The sequence below is a fragment of the Dermacentor albipictus genome, chromosome 4 (genome assembly GCF_038994185.2).
Source record: "Dermacentor albipictus isolate Rhodes 1998 colony chromosome 4, USDA_Dalb.pri_finalv2, whole genome shotgun sequence".
NCBI classification, from domain to species: domain Eukaryota; kingdom Metazoa; phylum Arthropoda; class Arachnida; order Ixodida; family Ixodidae; genus Dermacentor; species Dermacentor albipictus.
In genome coordinates, this window is record NC_091824.1 from 161,312,095 (window position 1) to 161,334,497 (window position 22,403).

Genomic DNA, 22,403 nt, shown 5'->3' on the forward strand with positions numbered 1-22,403 from the left:
GCGGTGTTGTCCTCCTCTAAAGGGTCCGCCTTGATTCGAAGGCAGGCAGAGCAGTGAATCTATATATTTTATCACAAAAAAAATTCCCACAATTTCTGCAAACTTCTCGCAATATTAAGCTATGAATATATTATCCATTTAGCTTGAGTACCTGTTTTAAATCGGATAAGTAAAAAATCAGTTTTTTAATATTCTCCCGAGGTCAGCCCGCTACGCTTTAGCTGTGCGCACATATATCATTCTGTCGTTACGCTTAACATATTATAGGGCCGGTCGCATTCCACCTGCTCTACTTACGGACACATCTAGTCTGCTTCTTCCTAGGGTGACAGATGGCTAATGCGAAAGTACTCGCTGCATGTAAGACGCAGTCTTGCTCAGTGTGGCTGGAAGCAATAACCAACAATCGTAGAGACGTGCGACATGCTGAAGCACAATGAAATTGTTGTTTTATTGCACCAATAAAATTCACACCTACCTTTGAGCTTTCCGTACGCTTTTTAATAACCAATATTTTAGGTTCAGCCACGCAGTAAAATTTGGCAGAAACGCATGGTCACTGATACCCTTTATCTGCTTGCATAGGAAGATATCATGAGTAAGTTTGTACTCTGTCGTAGAAAGCGAATCGTAGAAAGCGACTTTTCTGTACATTCTGTTAATTGCGGATAACCGAAAACGCGTTTAAAAAACACGTTGAGCTGTTGCCGTCATAATATGCCTATTCTGGCTCAATCAGTTTTGTTTGCGACTGCTGTTTGAGCTGTTCGTATTTCGTAAGCGACATTTTCACTGCACAACCTTACCGGCGCAGATGACCACGCTTTTTGTAGCTGGATAAAATTTGGAGCTTAAGTCCTATCGAGAAAGGTTGTGCACCATCAATGACGAAAATAAAGCACACATGAGGACAGCGACATTGTCGGAAGCAGCATATATATTTGAGAAAAAGTAAGCGTGTGGTACAAAAACACAATTGCAACGCGTGACTTCAAAAGACCTCTCCTCTTCACATCGTGTTTCCAAACTGCAAAGAGGAAAAACGGTATGGATGGCACAACTCGAATTCCGAAAGCAGTGCGACACTGCTATGTGCGAGAAGTCAAAGCTGGAAGGTGCAAGGCAGAAAACTAGGTTGCGTCCGTAGTGTTCCACTTGCAGGCCTTGTGCCGTCACCTACAGTGCTACATACGAGAGGCTTTTGTGTGAGTGAGACTAGACTTATACAGGCTTAATATTTGTGTCTGCTGTAAATAACACAGGATTTAAACTGTAACAATGTGGTCACGTGGTGACAATATCATCTATACACGCGCACAAAAATAGCCCGCGCAAGCATGAGTGTGATATGATCGTTCTTTTTTGTTTCAATGTGATGTAACTACAATTTCTGTTTTATTTGGTCAACAAAGAAAATGTCGGCCAACATATGCCAAGTATTTCTAAACAGTGAGTTGCGTCTTCTAGTGTTAAGCTCTAACAATGGATGTGTTTATAGCCGCTTCACGCATTAGATGTGACAAATGGACTTCTTGTTTATCGCTCGTCAACAACATTTTTAGTTGCCCGGGTAGCTGTCAATAACATGACGCATCTTCTCCCGTAAAGTTAATCAACTTCCGACTGACGGTGCTACGCTGCGTAATACGACCTTCGAATCAACATTTCCCTTTCGTGTACAATAAGCTCAATGCTCTAAATATATAGTGCAGAAAATATATAGCGTTATTACGTGGATATCAATTTAATTCCACATTCATTTTGTTCGGTTGCAAATTATTCCGCGGATTTCTGTTCTGTTGTTTGATCTGGTGACACCCGTACATAATGATTGCAAACAAGAACACACGCTGCAGAAGTAAGTGGAGGTGACTTAGAAGTTAAGCATGTAAGTCAATATACACGCATGGTTCTGCACCAAGCTGACTACATATTGGTGTCTGCACATAAAGATGCTCAAAAAAGCCCTCCAATTGGCGCTAACCAAGACGTACACCAGAAAAAAACGTTCATTTCCATTCGAACTTGTTTAAATTTTATGAATCGCTGTACTTAAACGGCAGCAATTGAATCACCTTGAAACTATTTGGCCCTAATTATATTTAACAGGATACTTGTAGAAAAACATAACATCTGTCATTCCGCTGCCACCCTAAATATCGGTCAATCATTAAAAAATATTTGTTATGGCTAACATCTTGGTTAGTGAACGTTACAACAGCTCACAAAAACAAGAATCAACACGACATATGTTGAGCGCTACAAGAAGGCAAAAGATGTAGGTACATTGCTTTGCACCTGTTCAATAAATATGCAATCTATACGACAAAAATGTACAGGCGTTTACTTGGCAATGTACAGAAATTTGCGGCACACATAAATATAAACGAAAACCTAGAGTGCAGTTAAAAACAGTAACCACTTGACCCATCCTGACTAGCTGAATGATGGTTCCTTGAGGGTTAGTTGGACAAAACCACGCTCTCCATTGCAATATTTAAGCAGTCACTACAGTCTAGTCAGAGAAAGCTAACACATTCACGCTACGATTCCAGCAACTGAGGCAGTTGGCCGACACTTTGTGTCAGAAACATATATTTTGGTATTGAGTGACACTACATTATGGTGCCACAGCAGGACATGAGAAACACTAATCGCATATGACACACTGATCTCACAGTGGCCTGCTATCAGTGTAAAGGATATGACAGATGTCACGGCATCCTCTAGACATACCTGTGCAATTTTGGTTGTATAGGGTTCAAGTTATCACTGTCAACGGCTAGTTCTTATCTTTCAAGAGTCATTTTTGTCTAGAGACAAAAAAGTACAAATGCTAAAGAATGCGTTTCGGACTGTGTAAGGATGAATATGGATAGGGTATTCTTAAAGTGATGTAAACATTTTTTTTCCAGAGAAAAAATAGGGGAGAAAATTGCGTACGGGATTACTACGCTCGGAAATGTTCTGTTAGCCGAAGCTTGTATACAACTTTTCTGTTTTCTAGCAGTAAATAGGAAAATATGTATCTTTTTATACATCTCGGATGTTTTTGTTATTAGAGTCTTGGAGGGCTTGATCATGATGTTTTCTGCTTTTCTAGGTAAGAAACAGTGACTTGTTTTATCTCAAAACTACTTTCTAGATTCGTGAACATCTACTTTATGTGTATTACAAGTGAGTGTGACGATGACGTGACAAATAAGATAAACTACGAACAAGGTGAACTACTGAGGCTCCCTCTGCTAAAGTATACAGAGCAATAAATAGCATGACTCATGCAAAAATAGACTCAAGGGTGGTAGTAGCACCTTCCTGCCTTGAGATCTCGGCATACATGATTACTACATGCTATAGTGGCTGTACAAAGCATTTATGAGGCGTAATGTGTTAACTGGACGAACAAGCGCTGAAGTCATTAGAACACTTGCTATGAAAGAATGAGATATAAATAGCTAAAACACACCTGCTGTTACAAGGGGTGATGTCTTGATTGTAACTCACAATATGCCACGCAGATTATCCAGTTTTGCAGGCAGCGAAGGTGGTGAAGACTGAACAAGGGCCTTCATTCCGCCTGAATAGCATGGTCCTGGCAAAATGCGTGGTTGATTCCTCTTGCTTCTTTACATTAAGCATTACGCGCACATCATAGAGCACTGGCTACACGTCCATTACAACTTTAAGGTTCGCACCATAGCAGAACGATAAAGACTGGGGGATGCTTTAACTTTTGTAACTTCACTGATAGGAATGGGCTGAGCCTAGATCATGCATACTTAATTATCAATTACTCCTGTTTGTGAAGCGTCTGTCCGCGCCAAAATAGACGTTTCGCAGGCGTTATGTCTCCTCACCGTCTGTGTGAATCAGTTGAACGACATAAATACCAAAAGAATGTTCCCTTTCATACACCAGTCGGAAAATAGACAAAAAATTTAATAGTAATTGTTAACCCATACCGAGCGTTGCTTTTTATCAGTGACGTCAATCTCCCAAAGCTAAACATAACATGGCTCGAAAATTAGATTGCCTTTATATAAAATGTTGCAGCTGCAGGCGGAATGCAGATGTGCAGGGGACGGTACGCACCTTATCCTGTATTTCAACGACATTCATGCCAAAAAGGGAAAAAAATTGCCTCATGAAAGAAGCACGCACTTACCACAATTTAAAAATAAAAAAGGAGAAACGGCGGAGGCGAGCACAACGTCCTAACACAAGCGACTAAGCGATAGGAAACAAATCCCACTCAATGTTAGGCACTCCTATGAGACTTGAAGATAATAACAATTATGTACTGTGCCGGGAAAGCAACCAATTGGTGTAAGACCTGCGGCTATTTGAAACACTCGTGAGTAATTAGCTTCTTGCTTCAAAGCAAAATTTGTCAAAAGCCAACTTTCTTTCCATATTTAGAGAACTTTGACTAAAAGCTAAACTCAGTAAAGAAAGCTTTGTTTCAGCTAGTTGGATGCATTTGTGAAGTAATATGGCGCAGAAGCTATGCAGAAGGAAAGATTGTTGGCATAAGTAACGTTATTTTGGTTCGTTGGTCTTTCACATTCACTTTTTGCAACATTATTCTTAGTATGCTTCAGTCAGCGGCATAAGTTACGAAGTGACCGTCCATGTCTTAGATCTCAGTTATGCTCTTTCCTACTGCGCATAAAATTGACGTACGTCGAATAGTTGGCGTAACACACATTCTGCTATTACTGAACAGCCGTGGTCACAACGCTAAAGATAATGGTAGAAAAAATTCGGAGAAAGAAGGCTGCATTCAGTTATTTGTCATTGTAGTCTTAAAATTTTCATATATGTTATTTGATCAAAAAAACTACTTCTAGGACTTGTGTGCCAAAAAGATCTAAGAGTCTAATAAATCAGCTACAAAAAGACATGTGCCCAGCAATAGAGTAAGAGCTGACGCATATTGTGATTTCTGCTTGGGTATGGTGCTCTCCAGCAGACCGAAGATTTTTGGAGCACTGGCACTGACGTGAGATGCGTTGGTGGGTACTCGCGTGAAAATGAAGCTGCAAAGGCCATTCCGCCTGCACCTACAATATTCAGAAATCTGAGGGGCGCTGCTGCTCCTCGAGCAGATTCTGTCAATCCTGGGAGACGACTTTAAGTCATGTCTTTCATTGTCGACAGACCCCCCCCCCCCCCCCCCCACTGACCCTGGACGTGTAGCAGTACTCTACCAAGCAAAGTCAATCAAAGCGTGCCCTCTAGGCCATACAAGAGACAATTAGAGCCGAAAGGCTGCCGAGAAGTCTTCCGCCAGGGTATGTCGGCGGCAAGCGCAATGAGTCCTCTGAAAGCGGGGCTTTATGGCCGAGGTAGCACAGGAATTCTTTTTATAGCTGCAAGGCTGGCTCATCGCTGCAAATCAGCTTTCTCAGTGCAGCATTCTCAGTGCAACGGAAGTGTACAGTACTTATATAAGTTAACTAGATTGGTGACAGCAACCTTGAACACATGCTTTAACAATAATCTCCGCGTTACGAGTGCTGGAAAAAATACATCCAACACGGAGAGCTCCTTCTTTTCACTGTTTCAGTTTATACCACGTAGAAAGCAAATATTAATGAATACAAAAAAGAAAGCATTGGTAAGTAGGCAATTACCACTAGCTACCTCGGCCAAAAACCCTACAATAATATTTAACCCTATTCACAATTGCACTCCTTTCTATGTCTTTCATGCCTAAAAATGAATATAACGACTGCTTCAGTGCAAAAGTGTGTTGTTGAGTTACTGGCGGGACCTTAAGAGGGCAGGCAACACGAGGTCCCATGAGTATTCGTGAGTGTATAAGGCCGGCGTCAAGAGGGATGGTGGCACCGCCTCGGGGTAGGAACGATCAGCTGCTCCCAGGAGCGTGTTGCAACAAACAGGACTAATGACATCAGGTGCGTGGTGGGGGACGCTCTTCAGCCAAGCCACTTGCAAAACTCCATGCGGATGCACTGTTTAAATGTCAGTTAAAGAAATAAATGATTTGCATAAAAGAATGACATATTCTGTTCGATCGACAAAGGAAGGTAGCATACTTGAGCAATGGGAAGTCTAGCATGATAAGCTTCTGATGCTTTTTTTTTTTCTTCCTGTTCCTTCACATGGAATGCCTGTGCCTGTGAGTGGCCAAGTAAGTGGTCGAGGGAAAAATCGCACGGAGTTTTGCAAACGCTATGCCTGAAGCACTCCACCAAATGACTTGTGTGAGCCTGTACAAATGTGCACGAACGCATTTGCTCAGAAGGCGGTGTCGCGTGCGTGCAGGGGCAGTTTGTTGACCAGGACGCCCCACTTGTTGCGCCACGTGTCCTGAGCATTGAGACTAGCCTCGATTGCCGCCTTTTCCTCTAGTTCCCGCCTGAGTTGCTGGTCTCGCTCACTATCTATGTGCTGTTGCTGCAATCGCTGCTGTTGCTGTTGCTGCTGCTTCTGAAGCTTCTGCTGCTTTTGATGCTTTTGCTCTTTTTGGTGCTGCTGCCAATGCTTTTCCAGTGTTGATGGCACACGCTGCCACCAATTCTGTTGATGCCTCTGCTTTTGTTGCTGCTGTTGCTGCTGTTGATGCCTCTGCTTTTGTTGTTGCTGCTGTTGATGCTGTAATTGCTTGTGCTGCTTTTGCTGTTCATGTGCCTCCCGTTGATCGTGCTCCTTGTGACGCTGCCACCAATGTTGTTGATACCATTGCTTTTGTTGCTTTTGCAGTTCGTGTTCTTGTGCTGGCTGCTGGTGCTGCTTTTGACGCTGCCACCAATGTTGCTGATACAACTGTTTTTGTTGTTTCTGTTGTTGTTCTTGTTCCTTCTTTAGCTGACGCTGCTGGTATTCGAGCTTAAGCTGCATATGATGCTGCTTCCGCTATAGTGAAAGAAAAAGCAAAGGAGAAGTGTGCGTCAAGAAGCAGCCCAAGAGGAAAATCCTTGTTACATTCTCTGACATCGTAGGATAATTACTGTACAGAACGTTTCTCATAACCAAAAATGGTTTTTCTTTTACATATATTCACTTATGCTTTTTACTGCAAAAATAGTTGTAAGACAAAAAGATCATGAAAAGAAAGTTTACCTCAATATCCTCCTACCATGACTGCATGAAAAGTAAGGATCACAAAAATAATAATGAACATCAAGAGTGCACATTCAATATTCCAGGTAAGACGCAAACACGTCAACACTTGTGTAATGACTATACTGCACATATGACATGGCAATAAAAATCTCAAATCTACATGGTGGTTTCAGAACCAGTCACCTCGCGACTGAACGTTCCTTTGTTCGTGTGGTAACATTGCGCTCAAGTGTTCCCATTGGTTAACAGAACATTGGATGCCGGGTGCACCCAGGGCAAAAGGGGGACGAACGCAGTACGAGGAATAAATAACGCATGTGCACTCCCATTGCAACTAAGCTTACTTAACGGCTGTTCGTGTGTACACAAATGTTGGCACATGCGCCAAAGGAAACAAGAAAGCCAGGAAAAAAATGCACACACGGGACACTAAGATAAATACTGATTCATGATAACCCTTCAAAGAAGTTAACTAATTTAACATATTAATAGAGAGGACACTGGTACGGAGAGAAATTTCCTTATCATTTTGATATTAAATGCTTCAAATGCATAGGTTGCGATTTTACGTGTACTTTTTCCCAAAATTGCGATTTGTGAATCTAGGTCAACCACTAACAACTATGGCAATGTAATAGAAGTGTGCACACAATTAACTTTAAGGGCCCTGTGTCAAATGTAGAAAACGTAAAGTTGATCTCTCCATTGTAGTGTAGAACTAATACAGTAAAGCGATAATGCATAACAACACATAAAAAGAGCATAAGGTAAATCGGGCTCTAGATCAGCCTTCTCGGCGAGATGCAAACTTTTTTTCAGCGACAATGTCCGCGCAAGTTCTGGCGCGAAATCCGGAAATGTGCACTTAATTTGTGCATTTCGTGTCTATTATGCGGAAGCTTAAAACACGAGGAATAGTTTACAGCGAAATACAGGTTTGGAGTGATTAACAGTGCTGGAACAAGGAATGTTGCTGAATCCAGCGTTTCGCCAAGGGGACTGACGAAGACTAGTCCTCTTGTCTAAACGCGGCCTTCCCACAGACATTCCTTGTTCTGCCACTGTTAATCACTACATGCGGAAGAATACAGACATGTTCATCTACTCCTGCAGCCACTTTGTACTCCGAGGAGTCGCTCTAATATCTGCGTTGGATATACGCTATGGACCAAACTTGGATATTTCAGCCGTACTTTGTCGCTAGCGCAGCACTGCCTCTGCGTACCATCAGACAAAATAATTTCTGTCTTTACTGAAGTACACCGGCATCAACCCGATACTGGGATATGCTGCGAAAGAGTACGCTTGCTGATATCGTGCATGTGCAGTGTGCATTTGTAACATCGCTTTCGGCTCAAATTTTATCCTCGGTTAGCTGCCCAGCAAACATATCCCATTTATATTAGTCTCCCTTCCTTGGTGAGTTTGAAAGCGTATGTGGGCTGCCCAGGGCCCATTCACAGGTTACCTTGTACCGGTCGTCGTACTGGAACGGATCGTGAGAAGGTGGGGGCGAGTGCAGGTCCTCGGTGTCATAGACGCTGTCGGCGGCGAAATTCTCGTACGACGCGGCCAGCTTGCTCTCCCACTCCTTGCTAGGAGATGGCGTCACGTTCTCCAGATCATCGTCTTGCAGCCGATTGTTGTACTTGCGCCGTTCAGCCGTGCGACCGTATATCTGCAGGTGCAAGCGGAAGTGTAAGTGCACCGACTAGTTATTTGTTATGGCTTATGATTTGTCTTATAATGACTAGTTATGATTTATGTCTACTGTAGCTTCATCAACACAATTCTGGAGACATGCAGTGTGTAATAACACTAAATACAGTCTCAAAAATTTAATAATATGCGGATTACTACAAAGTAAAATGAAAAATTGCGGTAGTGGAAGCCATGTTCATTTTGCGTGAACTATTTGTTGTTTTCGGTGTTTTTCATTTTTCACTAGTCCATCAGCATTTCCCGTACAGTAATTTTTATTACTCATAGCGCCTTAGCTCCTAGCGTAACCCAGTTTCAATATGCAAATAAAATCGAGTCGCACGGAGGCAGACGCTTCATACGTCTCCACCGGATCCCATTCCTAAATGTATCCTGTAAATACGTTGTCGTTTATACTCGCTGTGTGGGTTCGAAAGAGTGGTGGTAGCTTGTTTGTAAAACATGTGCAGCCGTTCTCCACCTTCAGAGCAAGCTTAACGGAATACGCTTTGTCGGGTGGAAGACGTCTTTCTCCGGAGAATGTGATCTGCGGTGTCTCTTACACCTTCCTTCACCAGACCTCTGGTCCAATATCTGAATGCCCAGCGAACTGCGCAAAGTGTTCTGCTCCGGCTTCTGCAGCCAGTGGACATTAATCACCTGTTGTGACTCTGCACAGAAACGAAGGCTACCGGAGAAAGGTTAATAATAGCTCCCAAGCTAAATATTCACCAGATGGACAGTTATAGGCATCGACTCTTGAGCAATAAGTTTGCGGAGGCACCACTGCAATTTCTGCATGAGGAAAAGCATGCAATTTCTCCACCATTTTAGTTAAGTGAACATTTACTCCGCAGGTCAACCTTCATTAAAAAAAAATAAAGCGTAACGAAGGAATGTCTGTCTCGGATGTGAACGGACCCAGGGTAGTTTATTGGTCGGTGCAAGATTTTCATTTTCAGCGTACGGCTGGTGTCGTGTACGTATCAAGTTCGCACATTCTGAAAGGCTCGCAGCTCGCATGTTCAGAAACCAGCTGTAAAATATGGCAGCCAGAAGGCCCACCAAAGCAGCGGGAGGTCGATTTATATGTATGAGCCAATGTCGACTAAGGCTTTTTCAGAAGGCGCCAATTTTTTTTTTTCATTATATGATGACGTTCTGGGAATATAGGCTACCGATGAGAACGGCTATCTCAATAATCAAAATTAAGCTCTGGTCAGTAAGAAAAGATATGCGTCTGCAAGGTGAAACAATACCACAGCGCGTGGTATAACGAAGCAAATAATTAAGAAATATTTTTGTAAGAGACACAGATTGAAAACAAGGCAACCAGACAAACAAGTTACTCAGAACGTTGCCGTAACCGGGCGCTGAACAACAGCAACTTCCGGAAGACCTCCCTTCTTATAAGTGGAGAACAAGGGCAAGATAAGTGAAAACTGAGCTGTTGAATGAAGCTGGATATCCTCAGCGAAAATTCGGACGAAACTTTTTGCGAAATCTCCAAATCGTTGCTTCTATAATCCTTTCTGTGCATGCGCAGCTACAGGCGTCAAATGCGGAAACAGTCACGACGGATTAAGTTACCGCGGAAAATTTAGGAAAGCGAGTACGTGTATTCTTACGAAGAGACATAGGTCGCACAAAAATCAAAACACGAAGGTTGACCCTCGTGATTTGAATCTTTTTTTTTTTGCGGGACCGTGATATGACATTACTCTGAGCAAATTTTGACAGTTGCATAACTCCACTAATATTTATCTGTGTTTTGCCTATTTGGTGAATGCAAAACAGGTTCTCTGTGGCCGAAATGCTAAACTTGAACTGTGCCCACATGTTCTGCGTTAAACTACAGCAGTCGCTGCAACTCAGACCTCCGGTCGGTCCGCACCGACGCGAAGCGTCTCTCCTTTGTCGGTTCTGGCTTGGAGTTGCCTTCACGAATACTTACTCAGCACTAATTGGAATGGCTGATAGTCCTGCATGTGACGTTTGCGGATGCGAGTAGAGCATTGACCACTTATTGTGCCATTGTTCTCAATTTCAAGCACAAAGACAATGTTTGTCCAACGCATTGAGGAAATTAGATGATCGTCCTCTGAGTGAACAGACAGTACTAGAGCACCGTCCCCGCCGATCATCGGTTCAGAAGGCAGTGAAGGCACTTTTGTGCTTTCTCAGAACATCTGGTTTGCGCGAGTGGCTTTAACTCAAGTATTGCCCGTACACGTATGTACAGCTTGTATCTACTTTCTTTCTCTTCCCCTTCTTCCTTTACCAGGCGTAGGCTAGCCAACCAGACTTTTGACTGGTTAACATCCCTGCCCTGCCTATATTGCTATCTCTCTCTCTCTCTCTCTCTCTCTCCAGCAATAACACCTACCAGATGTCATATTTGAGAATGAACGCATCGTTTTTAGATATATATAGTTATAGCTAAAACAGGGTTGCGCATCAGAAATTCAAATTCCCTCAACGTGTGACTTATCTTTCATTTTAGAAGCCAATCATACAGCTCAGGACGGCAGGAGGCAGCGACGCCTTTGCGGGAAAACAGGCTCGTTACCCTCGACACTACCAATGCAAGAGCTTTTGCCCTCCCTGTTGTGTCTCCAAGTACGCAGTAGCCTACTAGCCAGAACACATGTTTATTGCCACTTGCAATACGACGGAAAAGAACCACAAGGCACTTACGTGGCCGTCTTATAAAGCTATACAGAGTTACTAATCAGTGACATCACAGACACACACAAGCACGTACGTTCTATCTCAGCTACAACAATTCAAGACGTCAATGACTTCACAGCGCCACTACACGTTCTATTTTAGGGGTGATGACACAACACTCACCGTGACAGCTCCGAAGAGAACGATGAAGATTAGCGACGCTGTGGCGATGACAATGACAGCGATGGCCCACTGCGGCACCGGTGGCTCGGCAGAGGACGATGCCAGTGGCTTGGGCCGTACCACGCCGACCACTGAGATACACAAAAATCGCATTAGCAATGAAAACGAATATTGTTTTTTTACGTATTTTAACATTCAAAGCAACACATTGGTTATTATATGTGACTAGGACGGGGCGTTGGATGATAAAGTGCAACCGTATGTGGTTCATCAACACGCATGCACACAATGCTCCGTACATTAGTGTTCGTGCCTTTCATCGGTATTGCAATAAGGCCATTTTAGCTGGAAATTGAACGCATGATTCCGTCGTAACAAATATCACCAACGTGGAGACAGTGAGAGAGAAAGCGGTTATGTGCCTGTACCCATTGCAGATGGAGTTATAAGTTCCTACCATAGACCGCACAACGATGTTGTGAATGCAACTGAATGGACATAATAAAATTGGCTAGGAAAATGTGCTTCCTGCGCTCACGAAAGCGTGGCCACTCATCCGTAATGCGAACATCTTTCTGCCCATCTGTCGTTGGCGTTCGTTCTAAAAGACTGTATTTTCGAAGCAATGTACGACAAGCCCCATCGTGCTGCTAATGGTGTCGCTCAAGAGATCCTGTATAGTTCTTGTGGCGCAAGGCCTCCAGTGCAATCAAATTAATTGAATTATTGATTGATTGATCTGGTTTAATGTACTAAGTAACACATGAACTATTAGAGACACCGTGGTGAGGGGCCCGCGATAAAGTTTGGCTACCTGGAGTTCTCGGACACGCGCTCAAAACTACGTGAACGTCTTTGAATTCCGGAATGACAAATGGAGGCTGGCGCCGGGTGTTTATCGAAGCCAAATTTGACGTCTAACAATGGAACCCTTGTGTACAAGCGGGCTTCGAATCCGGAACGGCTAAAGGTCGGCAGTATTATCATAGTCCACTGTTCGATTCCCTTCAACGTGTACCAACTAGCCCAGGTTAACGCACTCCCACAAGTTCACTAATGAGGAATCATTTGAAAGCAAAAAAAGCGATAGTGTGACATGTAAAACTTGCCTATAAGTCACGACAGCCACTCGTGCTGTGAAATTATATGATTTGAAATTTTCGCTTATGTAGTTTTGCCGTGCAGGAGTAATGCCAATCCCGGTATGGCGTTTCTCGTGTTGCCGTCGCCAATGAACCGCTCTTCCCTTTTTGCGTCATACGTGTGTACGTCACGGAACAAAGAAACTCCGCAAACGCCGCTGCCAATAGCCGATAACAAACATTATTTTTCTTCTCTGTTGCACTGCTAACGTTGTCGCTGAGGTGATGCGCAGCACGTCTCATATTTACATCCGTGAAGTTCATGGATTGTCTCCTATATCTGCAAGTGCACGGCAGTTCTGCTTTCCCGGTTCCCACACTCTCGTCATTCCTATGCTATATACTGCGTGCGTTGATGCTAACTTGGGAACTTGGCACAAAAAAAGGGGTAGAGCTTGCTATCCTACAGCACATCACACATCCGTCCTAGCAGACGGTACTTGGTGCTAAACACCGATGGAATATACTAATGGTGGAACTCCCCTCCACTGAATGGAGGAAGCACTGAGTATAGACCAAGGCTATTCACCCCGACATCAGTTACTTAGCAATGGCGCACCACTCGCGTAATTGCAATGAAGCGAAGAGCTTTCCTCCTAAAGAACTTTGCTCTATAGTTCGTTAGGTGTCTCCTGGATGCGCAAGCTACTGTCTTACAACACTTTTGTGACACCATCTCTTCAAGCATAACGCAAGTTTGCGTAAATATATAGAATCAAATCTAGACAAAATCAACAGAAAGAACAGCTTACATAGATGAAATGGCTACGTACGTGATCTTTACTGCACTCCTATCTCAAAATTACAATACTGAGTCGCGTGTAACAAAACATATCTATGCCCCTCAGACGCTCCAACAAACGCAGTTTACAAAATTGCGATATGAGTTGTGCTTTTATATAGAAATACCTAACTCGGATCATTCAATTTTTAACGATTCTTTCACGATTGCCAAATTTTTACATTAGCACATTAGAGTATAAATCAATATCTGTTTCGAGCAGTCTCCTATAGCAGATAGCTTTTTAGGCAACAAGGTTTGCCGCCAATGTAGTGACAACATTACCGTACTGCACGTTCTTATGAGACTAGCAAGGGACCAGAGCTCAAGCTTCGTTTATCCTGTTCATAAATTTGCACCTCCTAGCATCAAGTTCCTTGGGTGCCATTCTTCCTGTCTTTTTTTCTAAAAGAAGAACGCACCTTCAAACTGTGTATATGTGGGATCCAGGAAGAACTCCTCGCCTAGAGACCCGTTGGTGCCAAGCTGAGAATTGAATGCCGAAGCAAGTTCAATAGGATCCACGGGTCCGCCTCGCTGATAGAACAGGACGAAGTAGTCCACGATGACACTGCCCGGACTGCAACCGAAAATAAGCACATTGCACCAAATTAACAAAGCTCACACATTAGCGCTTTGTGCTTCGGTTAAGTGTTGTAACTTCAAAGGAAAAACAAACATAAAGAATACCTGAAGCAGGCTTGAAACTGGAATACTCAGTCATTGGCAATTTACAACCCCAATCAAACAATTTTATATCAGATCTAACAAATCAATTTTATAAACAAAGCTAGTATTCGATTTCCTGCAATATATTCAGTCATGGCCTCATGGGCATAACTGAATAGTGGTGATGGTGGTGGTTTGCTGCGATTTTTAGAGCCTGGCGACCAAGAAAAAGGCCCATGGGTATAATAAACATTTCGCTTCAATAACTCGCTGACATCGAACCAGGACCTGTCGCCGTATTTTCGCTTCTCGTAACGGCTGTTCAGCCGAACTGACTTCCAATTTGCCATAGCATGCATTGAAGCAAATATTATTTCTGTAAAAATTTTTCTCTCCTTTGTTATTCATTTTATTTCTTCGGTATTTCTAAATCAAGAAAGATATCTGAGACCACGTATTTCTCTTGCATTTGTATTGCGCTTGATTAAAAATATCCCAGTCGGAACAAATTTAGTAATCACGGATGCAAAACCAAATTAATCACGTGGCAAGCACAAGCCATGATTTATGCGCTTACAATAATGCAATAAAAAAAAGCTCGCACCTTCTAAAAAAAGAGAAGCAGTAGAGTAAAAGATGAGCAATAGAAAGGAAGAATGAGAGGAAGAAAGACTCTAGTAAAATGAATGGTACAATGGGAAGAAGAAAAAAAGGTCATCACTAATAGAGACCGCCTGATAACACTCGACATAATCGAAAAAAAGGCAGCTATCGAAAGGCCAATGATTGCCTTAAATAAAAGAAGATTCTTCCCTCGGGCTGAGAAAATTGTGCTGGTGTAATAGACGTGCCTAGAAGAAAACCGAAATAGCAGGAGCGAGCTTTTCAGACGGAGATGTGTGTGGTATGGAAGAAACAGCCTTACATGTATGAGGTATGAATCTAAAACGAATGAAATCATTGGGAACGAGACAATGCGGAAACAGATACAACTGCATTTCGTCTGTGCCACAGGCTGACTGGATAAAACAAACGTAGATTCAGAGCTAAAAATTCATCGAACTTCAGAGAAAGGGAAAAGCACCTGCGTTTTAAGAAAACGAAGAGAATGAGATAACGCTGGAAGGGAGGGAGGATAACTAAGGTGATACCCGGTTCGCTATTCCATATAAAGGGAAGAACATAAGGCGAGAGAGAGATAAGAAAGAATAAGGAGAGAAGAAGTAGTCATGATCGGCATGATGGAATTTAGAGCACAAATGAGGAAAAAAGAAGGGCGAAGTCAGTCTCGTCAGTGCGCGCACAGGCTCTGATGAATCAAGAGACAAATGAAACACCTCCGGGGTTAGATAAGAAACTAAAGAGTGGCAAAAACCTCGTTTTTCGTGTGACATCCTGACGGACGCGCATTCATACCACGCATGCTCCTCTCGCGTCGAGCACCGAGTTTGCCAACATTACGTCGTAATTTCTCGCGCCTCGCCAAGCGCTATGCGCGGGTTCACCTGCTTCGTTCCCGGCGACGCAAGTCTGGATCTATCTATATTTCTTGGTAGGCTTTCATGAGTCATCACTCGAGGAGGATCCGCAGACGGACGGTAAGAAAACAGAACGACTTTCTGAACTGAATTGTGCATTAGCAGTGCGATATTCTGGCACACTGGTGACATTCCCTGGCGACTATAGTTCACTGCGCGCTCAGTGCGCAGGATAATTTCAAAATAGATGCAATGAAATGAATGGTAATGCCTCTACGGCTACAACAATCAAGGAAGAATCACTTGAACCCGACGTGATTGCTTAAAAAAAAGAAACAGGACAGAGGGAGGGTCTTCGCGCCAGAGGATACTAGTAAACCAAAGTGCAGGCTACATCGCTGATTTCAAGCACAGAAATGCGAAGCATTGCAGAACTCACTTGTTTAACTGAAGTAGGTTTAACTCGTATTAGCTTAACGAAAAAGTAGAGCTGATTGGTAGAAAGTGCGGGCAAGCAGAAAGAGACCGCCCAAAGAGACCGCCCAAAGAAGAGATTTAGTTGGCAAGTATGACCTTATGTGTACAGGAAAACACACAGCTGAGATTGCTTGTGGTGAAGGAAAATGATATTTTTCCTGTAATACATAAAGGTAGGCACAATGCTTATTTCTACTTCTCACCTGAATCCATCGATATCTACTCGGTAAAGGTACCTTCCTTCAGAAGTCCTGCGGAAAATCGATGCAAGCTGTGGAGAGAAAGAGAACACATACAGCTGAAGTGAATGGTGCTGACCATTTGTCATAAAATTGTGTGCGTGTGTGTGTGAAGGGCGGGAGGGGAGATGGAAACATGAAACCTAAACACTTTAAACTATCTAAACAGTGTAAACTGTTTGTGTGTTCCCAACTGAGCAGTTTATTTATCAACTAGTTGAACGTACCAAAGCAAGACAGCGGCTGGCACAGGTATCTTAACGGTTTCTTCTGAATAAACTTCGATTACCCATTTTTTTTTTTTAACATGCAACGTATGCTTTGTATACGAGTTCTATTCCCTCCGTCAACATATCTGTCTGGTTAGTGTGCGACTGCCATCGATGCTACAAACACTTGCCTTCTAAGGCATCGTTTTCATAACACACGGAGGGAGAAACTGCCATCACAAAGTTAAGTTTCTCAAGTGCTTGCTAAAGAAAACTTCTAATAAAATATATATCTGGGTGGAAAAATGCAAATACTGAAAGCAAATACTGACCATTCGCCGCATAGTGTAGGCCAAGTAGCGGAACTCGTGCGTGTTATGATCGCCGAGTAGTGGCGACCAGTCCCAGCCCTCGACGATCTTCGCAATGCCAGCCACGCGTATGACGGGCGCCTCGACTTCGTTGGGCGCTGGCGTTGGATCCGTCAAGTTGAAGAACGTCGTGCGCCATGTCGGCTCCGGAGGACGCGATGGACGTCGGGTGATGAGCAGAAGGCGAGTGTAGGCGTCCAGGTCGAAGTTTGTCTCGTTTCCCAGCGTCGGCTTCGGCCCGATGGGGAAGCCCTTACGCGTCGGCTTGCCGGTGGTGATTCGAATACGGGGGCCCCGGTTGGGACGCGGTGTTGTCGCCTTTGTGTGCGGCCGTGTGCGCGCGCGGTCGAAGATCTTGGTCAGCGGTCGGATCGTGGCCTTGGTTCCAAGCGTCGTGCGCCGCGTGCTGCCGATGTTTCCGAATGGAGCACGAGTGCCGCTGCGACCCAAATGAGGCTTGTGTGTTGCAGAGCCCGGCGCACCGGGAGTGGTTTTGCGCGTCGGTAAGTGAAGACCAGCTCTACCAGGGTGATGGTTTTTGGCGGCGACAACGCTGGGCGTGGTCACCGATGGTGCGGCCGTGGTCCTTCTCGTCGGAGGACTGTACTTACGGTGCTGAGTAGAGCTTGGGCGAAAAACTGAAATATGACCGGATCCGTTGGTGCTCTTCGCAGAAGTGAAATTTTCGCCAATTTTCGGGGAGCTAATATTGTAATTCGAAACCAGGTTCTGCAAGTCGGATGACTGAGATGGCTCTGGTATGATAATGGGCAACGATACATTGCCTTTGGTGGCCACAAAGGCTTCGTTGTCATCACCGGCAAAAGAGACACTTACTACGACCGAAGTAGAGCTATTCAGGCCAGATAAGTTCACAGGAAATTCAGGGATAGAGTGGAGTGTGGCGTTCTCCCGCTCACCTAAAGTGGACGGAACTTCTGGCTGGAGCGTTTGAGATGCCGACGGGAGTGGAGAGAGAACCGATTGGTGAGTTTCTCGTGTTGAGTATTCGTGAAAATCTATGGTCGTTAAATTGGTTGCCTTTTCCGTTTCATTGGATTTATCAGTAGAGGACTTTTCGTGCGCTATTTCAGCGGCATCATCCTCGTCCGTGTAATTCACGTATGAAAAAATTTGGCTGCGCACTGTCGTAGTCGTGCTCGCTGATGGTAACCCCTCTACGCTATCAGTTCTTATTGTGGTTTCCTTGAACCTCTCTGTCACGGCTTTCCCATGTCCTGAAGACGTGGAATCGTTTTTAGATACTTGCTCCTCTTGTTCTGGTATCACGGTAATACTTACTTCTTCTCCTTCTGATATGTTTGTCATCGCGGCGACTGCAGAGGCTGCGCCGCTAGGAGGGGATGACGAAGTGTTTTTGGCTACTTCTCGAGACGGCGACGGTGTTACTTCCTTTGCTGCGGCTGTTTGGTAAGGAGTGACAGAAGAGGAAGTCGTTTTAGTCTTTTCGGGCGGTTTCTTTAGTTTGGGAGGCGCCGTCACGGTAGAATGTGGTCCGTGCCGTGTAGGCGATGCTCCTAGCGACGATGCGACTTCGTCTAGCCTCATCAGCACAGTAGCCGTCTCTGGTCGAACCGAAGACGGCGCCGCCGTGGAAATCGTAGACCGAGTGGTAGGAGCAACCGTTTCCTGTGTTGTTGATGAATTGCTGCGTCCGGTCACTACAGCGTCCTCGGTGTCTTGACTAGGTCGGTCTTCCTGCACATGTGCCAGGACATCGATGCCATGTTGAGTGGCGGCAGTAGTGGTATCAGATGAAGAACTGTGGATGGTCGGTTGCGGCGTTGGCTCATCGCGACTCTTATACGTTGCCGTAGCTAGCTTGTGGTCTGCGTTTTGAGCCACGGAAGCAGCGCTGAACGCCTGTTGAGGCAACGCCGTAGAGGTGCCGAAAGTGACCCCGTTGCTCGTACTGTTGTTGCTGCTGCTCGTAGAGTTCAGAGCGGTTCGTTCACTGGCAGCTGCGGTGGGCGCATTATTCGGTGATGTCGCAGGAGTGCTTCCTGCCTCTTCGTTCGAAACGTCGTTCCTGCTTGAGTGTTCTGCAGAAATGGTCTGCCCAGCCCGTACCACGTCCTTCCGAGAAGTAGCGGTCGGCTCAACCTCAGCTGTTCCTAGAAGAAGCAAAAAGAAATGTGACATGAACAGCGGTCTTTTTTCACTTGTTTTAGCGAGAGATAAATTATGGCAAGTAAACAGATTCTGTAATAATATTATTATGCGATAGTGCCTGCTCAAGATTTTAGCAAGATGAGGCTGTTTGATGCAACAAAGTTTATTCGTGAAAATAGGTATCAGCGCGTTCAACATCGTGCTGTTGCGGTAAGTTTACGACAGCCATAGTTATCAGTGCTCGTATTCTCAAACAGCCATTACGCTATAATTGTTAGCAAGGGAAAGTTTTGGTCAATGCTGATGACGTACATACCATTAGCGAAGGCGGCTCGCCAATAATACCACTTACGCACTAACTGCTCTGTGCATTCAGCATCATGTTTGTTTGTAATCAGATGTTTTATATCAAGATACAAATTTTGTCTAAACGTTGTACTGTGTGTGAACAGGGCTTTGCGCTCAGTATAAACTGTGAACATAGGCATCTTAAAGTGGTGAAGCTGTTAGAGATCTTTTAAAGAAACTGCGCGTTAAGGACATGTAAATTAGATTAACACATTATTTCTCATGTCAAAAGCCAACAGCGTTCATCGCCATAAATTATCATGAAGAGAAGGAAATAATCACGCACAAACGTATACAGTTAAAGCGGGAGAAAGGCAGCGTGTTTACTGACACAACCTTGCTATAGCAATCAAAAATCACTCTCCTGTGTGACCTGCACGTATGCAAGTGCTTTATTCAACTCAATATATCCGCAAACCAAATTTTAGACCGTCTTGGTATTTTTATGTGTTGATATTGTAAAAGTTACATTGGCTCTTAATGCAGCACAAGGAGGATCGAGTTGAGATTCCTCGGACATTCTACTCACTTAATTCAAGTACTCGCGGCAATGTTTATCGCAGGTTTAGTGCAGGTAAATGTGTAAAGAAAGAAATATTACATGAATTCTAAGAAACCTGGAACTGACGGTCACAGAAGTCTGGTCACAGTTGTCCAAGACCACTGTCTGCAGCTCAATTGTTTTATTGGACTATATAAAACGTAATACGAACCACGTCTGGTAAAGTTATCACTTGTCAATATAGTGAAGTGGATAAAAAGCTGAGACAATTGGTCAAACTGTTAATGCCTCTTTTTCATATTATTTTGTATGGCTCCCCAAACGAAATAATGAAGAAAGGAAATTAAACGAACGAGTTTACAAGTACATCTTGCGCTATCAGCACAAAATATACCTCGACCCACCTCTTCATTCCCTGATTGTAGCACTTCTCTAGGCGGGGCATTTATTTGGAGCTACACTAAACAAAATGCCGCAGGATGAAAGTAACTACTAACAGTTTTACGGGCCTTTTCATACAGCCGCATGGACGACATCGAGTAGTGCATACTTTTTTTCCCTGGTGATATGCCCATACGTGAAAAGCACCACTAAGCACTATAAAGTCTCAAATAATGATATTGCAGATGCTTTTTCCCAGCTGACATTTCTAGCGCCAAAACGATAACATGAAACACCAGAGAAATACAATCAGAAAATATAGCCCTCGAATTTTTGGGCGCCTCCATTTGCAAGTAGTAGGGAGATATTAAATTAAATTTAAAAATGGCAGAGCTTGCTGCTCTGCATCGAAGTAAAGGGAAGGTGAGAAATGGAAAGCTAGAAAAAATGACGACGAGAACGAAGCGTCTTAAAAAAATGTCTCTCGTCATATCTAACTCTAACTCATACCCCACGCTTCGCAAGAATGCAAGTAATGGCCGCACTTAAACTGGATTTACAGTCTAGTCCAGGTCCAAGGAGAAAGTCCCGGTTTAGCGGTCTATGACCGATTTTGGGCGGCGAATCAACCAACGCCTCCCATTCGCACACCTGATGTCGGCGAGCACGAAGGACGCGGTGCACAGTTCGTGGTATGTCATAACCATCAGCCTTTGGGCTGCGGACACATTGAAGTAGATATACATATCATTTCCTAATGACCACATCTAATCGTAGTATGGGAACAATGCCGGCATGACTTCATCATGCGGTATTAAAAAAAGCATTGTAGGAAATTGTGGACAGGTCTAATTCTGAATAGATCCCATGATAAACTGGACGCAAAAATACTAGATTTTTTTTCCTTTCTTGTTTTCTTTATTGCATTATGTATAGACCAAAACAGCAAGTGAGGGTAATAAATTACAATGTGCACATGAACAAAGTCGTAGTTCCGCTCAGATAAAATCGCAGTTGAAAGCATCACGCCCTACCTTATGTCCTAGTTCTTATTTTGTGAGCACCTCTCTACGTTACGAAGTTTTATTGCTAACAGTTTCAGTTACTGTAAGCCCCGCCCACTGGATCAAACTGTAATTCTGTTTTTCTTCCCACAAACGCGTGTTTATACACGGTCTAAGAAATGCTCATTCTTCCTATGAATGTAAATATTGAAAGGATGGCGCAGTGTTACTGCATATCTTGCGCAAGCAAACAGATGAAAAAGTAGAGCGGTCAGAAGAAGAACGGAAACTGGACTATTCACTCGCAAGCTGCAATATATGCGGGCCTCACAAAGCATCAAGCCATCGAGACAAGAAGAGAGGAGCGAAGAAAAGTGCGGCTGCTTGGCGGCGTGAACTATATATATGGACAATCAATAGCTCTGACCCCTGATGCTTGGTTCCCATAGAGATGGCAGGCGAGCATTTTCAAAACATTCCCTCTCGGGACATTTTGTCGAACACGGCTTTCTTGTTTTCTTCTCCTGGTTCGATGCCAAGAAAACGTGCACGCTCACAGTACAATGGCAAGAAGAAGTGCGCCAGAAAGGGATAACCAGGCTCGCGTCTTTCGATGCGGTGCTAAAAATCGTTTCTGTAGGGAGAATGAGTTGCTTCAAAAGCTGAACGCTGCGGAAGGAAAATACAGCATTTTTCTTGATCCCTGCAGAAACAAACATCAATTGAATACATGTCGGTCTTCCCATTATCTCTTTCTGTTCAGCGCCTGTAGTGAAGCTCAAATCTTTTTACGCTGTATCAAATTGCTCGGCCTTTCGTTGGTATTTTCAATACACGTGATTTCGCGCTTTCTTTGCACATTCGTATTTGTAGATTCCAACCATATTATATACTACAACACGACGATCAGTATACGGTTGTCTTTTGTAAAAGTACAGTGCTCTATTTCATGGATGTTATCTTTTGGATATAGAAGACTGACTTTGCCGCACTTATCGCCCCCCCCCCCCAAAAATGTAAACG

At 43.9% G+C, this 22,403-nt stretch overlaps 1 protein-coding gene across 2 annotated transcripts in view; it reads right to left on the reverse strand.

The window, feature by feature from the left end:
* Nucleotides 1–919: 919 nt before the first annotated feature.
* Nucleotides 920–22,403, reverse strand: part of LOC135899988 (uncharacterized) — a 219,384-nt gene continuing 197,900 nt past the window's right edge. For both annotated transcript variants that reach the window (XM_065429406.2, XM_070537757.1), the window contains exons 2-7: nucleotides 16,974–19,147; nucleotides 16,397–16,464; nucleotides 13,992–14,149; nucleotides 11,647–11,777; nucleotides 8,561–8,770; nucleotides 920–6,882 (exon numbers count right to left, since the gene is read on the reverse strand). In XM_065429406.2, the coding sequence (XP_065285478.1) occupies nucleotides 6,265–6,882; nucleotides 8,561–8,770; nucleotides 11,647–11,777; nucleotides 13,992–14,149; nucleotides 16,397–16,464; nucleotides 16,974–19,147 (3,359 nt within the window). In that variant the 3' untranslated portion in view covers nucleotides 920–6,264. The remainder of the gene's footprint in view (nucleotides 6,883–8,560; nucleotides 8,771–11,646; nucleotides 11,778–13,991; nucleotides 14,150–16,396; nucleotides 16,465–16,973; nucleotides 19,148–22,403) is intronic.